At 42.3% G+C, this 2775-nt stretch overlaps 1 protein-coding gene across 2 annotated transcripts in view; it reads left to right on the top strand.

Annotated features, from left to right (window-relative positions):
- plekhg5b (pleckstrin homology domain containing, family G (with RhoGef domain) member 5b) overlaps positions 1 to 2775 on the top strand; it is a gene marked incomplete at its 3' end in the record, with an annotated part of 114095 nt that overhangs the window by 86958 nt on the left and 24362 nt on the right. For both annotated transcript variants that reach the window (XM_014027953.1, XM_014027952.1), the window contains 4 exon segments: positions 1598 to 1697; positions 1927 to 1984; positions 2156 to 2247; positions 2326 to 2462. In XM_014027953.1, coding sequence (XP_013883407.1) covers positions 1598 to 1697; positions 1927 to 1984; positions 2156 to 2247; positions 2326 to 2462 — 387 coding nt within the window.

The raw sequence follows: 2775 nt of genomic DNA, 5'->3' as shown, positions 1-2775 counted from the left end.
TTTTCATTCAGTGTGGTTTCGCTTGTCAGCCGGTGACAAACAAACCTCACTCAGATCCAGAATTCTGGTGCTGTATGACTTGCATTCCTATCACAGATCAATTTATTTAACAYTTGTGTTTTCGTCTGACTTCAGCCGATATTAAACACGTATTTCTTACACTAGAATGGGCCGCCCTGGAAGCTGGACGGGGGTGGAGTGTCATACCTTGTTTGGATTTAAAGAGACAGCCTCAAAACAAGTCGATTTGAAACACTCCTCAGAAAAGGGGTGGGGCTTGTGGAGTTACAATAAGGAGGAATTCAGACCAAAGYATTGCAGTTCTACTTTATAACCARCTGAAGGATTCAATGCAAAAAAGAAAGATTTTAAATCTCCTTTMACTGAACGTGCAGGGTGTTCCTCAGGGCTCAGGTGTTGAGTCCCTTCAGGTTTCTTCATTCACTTTATTTCAGAGATGCGCCTCTGTTCACTACAGTGAACTTTGCTGTTTCCTGAAGGTAAAAACAAACTTTCTTCAATGTTTGAATTTCTCTCGTTTTTTCTTTCATAGTTTTTACTTTTAGATGTCAGGAAACTAAACTCATAAAAATGCTGTTAAATAAGTGTCACTATACTAATTTAATGCAGCGACTCATAAACTGCTGGACTATTGTTATAACAAGACAACTCTGAAGTGACTGGAAGCATATTTCTTCATTACAGCTTTATAGAAAGCTTCTTTACTAAGTATTTCAGATTAAAGAACATTTATTGCACATTATTATTAATTTTATTTGTATTGTTTTTTGTGTGAAATGTTTTGTTTGTTTTTTAATGAAATGAATAAATGAATTATATGAATTATTTTTATATTGCCTGCCACTTTTCATCCTGAAGTTTTAAACTGAAAGAGAAATTTGAGTGAAAGTGGTTCTGAACAAACCTTGAAAATAACATTAGACCCAACGCTGAGACGTGCTCGAACTGAGTCTGAGTATAAAGTAACTCATATCTGACTGAGGAGGAGACATTTTTGTGTTTTGTAATGTGATTAGCTGTGGCAGCCGTCTCAAATCAGATTAACTCCATAATTCATCAGTTTRTAGATGTAAATCCAGTTTCTTTCTGAGCTTTTCATCTTTATCTGTGTTCAGTGAGATATTTTGCAAGCAGACAAACAAAGTTGGCTCCTGTGTGTAATGCTGAATAATGTCTCACACAATGAGTAGCACATGGAGTTTGTGTTGTGAAAAACCTTTAGCTGCAACCTCATCACATTTTAGTTCAATGTCTGTCAAACTGACTGGTTTTTTTGTTTTTTTTTTGTGTGTTTAGGTCATTTAACTTTGGCTGATTGTCTAAATTAGTCTGATTTCATGTTAATCACTTGTAGATCTAAATCCAGTGTTTAGTTTATCAACTTTTTTTTAATTAAACTTTGTTAAACCACACACAGACACRGAGAACAACTTTATGACTTTATTCTTCTTGCAGCAGTTTTCTGTAGGTGAATGTTTGTATTTTTGTGTGAAACCTTTTTCAAAGCTCAGTATTGAAGGTTTGGTCCTTTATGGTCCACCAGAGGAAGTGACTGCTGTGTTTTCTTAACCTTAAGCTTCCATCCTGGCCCGGAACGTGTCCACRCGCTCCTGTCCCCCACGCACCAGCCCCCCCTCTGACATGGAGGAAGAGGAAGAGGGGAGCAATGACCGCGGGTCAGTAACCTTCCACTGCATGCAGCCTGTGTTCAGTCATTCTGCCTCGGTCTCGTCTCACCAGAGGACCATTTACAGCCATGACATGTGTGTTCTGTGCTCTAGGTCTCAGTGGCCACGTTAACCATGAGCTGGGGCTGGGGGGCTGTGGGGCTGTGGGGCTTGTGCACTGTGAGGCTGTTTGGAGAGCTGGTGCATGAGTGTGATCATGTGTGAAACTGTTTTACAGAGGGATTAAAACAGTGGGGATGAAGTTGGGGAAGAAGAAGCCACGGAGACACACTGATGTAAGTAATCATGCAGAAGACAAACAGCTTCAGCTTCGTGTTTTTGTTCCGCTGAGAGTCGGCGTCAGCCACGGCCTGGACTAGATGTCTACCTGTGGTCCGAGCCCGGCACTGTGGGGAGAAGGAGCCCCCCTGTGGATGTGTGCGTAAACCAGAGTGTGCTCTCTGCAGGACCCCAGCAAGGAGTGCTTCAGCCTGAAGTTCGACCTCAACGTGGACATCAACACAGAGATCGTCCCTGCAGTGAAAAAGAAAACACTGAGGTGGGAGGAGCCTGTAAGACACGTGGTTCCCTTCACGCTGCGACACGTATGAACTCTGTATGTTCCTGCGGTCCACAGAGAGGTTCTGGGTCCGGTKTTTGAGAGGAACGGCATTGAGCTGTCACGAGTGGACTTGTTCCTCGATCAGTCCAACACGCCGCTGTCCCTGGCCTTTGAAGCCTACCGCTTTGGAGGACACTACCTCAAGGTTAAAGGTAACGACGCTCCGCTCCTACCTCCAGCTGTTTGCAGCCAAGTGAAGAACACATTCAGAGACCACTAGTTGTTGTTTTGTGTACACGGCTTGTAAAACTGTGCTGTGGGCTCAGATGATTGCTGCCACTTCACAMGAGTGCACGTTAAATCAGGGGTTCTTAACCTTTTTGACCTCGGGGCCCAATTTGTGAACAAAAAGTGACCCGAGGCCCAGTCAGACATTAATCTTGGTTTAATTTTTATTGTATTTACATCATCTATCATAGCTAACATAACTAAATTAAATACACTTACAGTTTAAAAGTAAAACTC

The sequence above is a fragment of the Austrofundulus limnaeus genome, unplaced genomic scaffold (genome assembly GCF_001266775.1).
Source record: "Austrofundulus limnaeus strain Quisiro unplaced genomic scaffold, Austrofundulus_limnaeus-1.0 Scaffold703, whole genome shotgun sequence".
Taxonomy (NCBI): domain Eukaryota; kingdom Metazoa; phylum Chordata; class Actinopteri; order Cyprinodontiformes; family Rivulidae; genus Austrofundulus; species Austrofundulus limnaeus.
The sequence above is the reverse complement of the archived record's forward strand: the minus strand, read 5'-3'. Positions and strand labels throughout refer to the sequence as shown.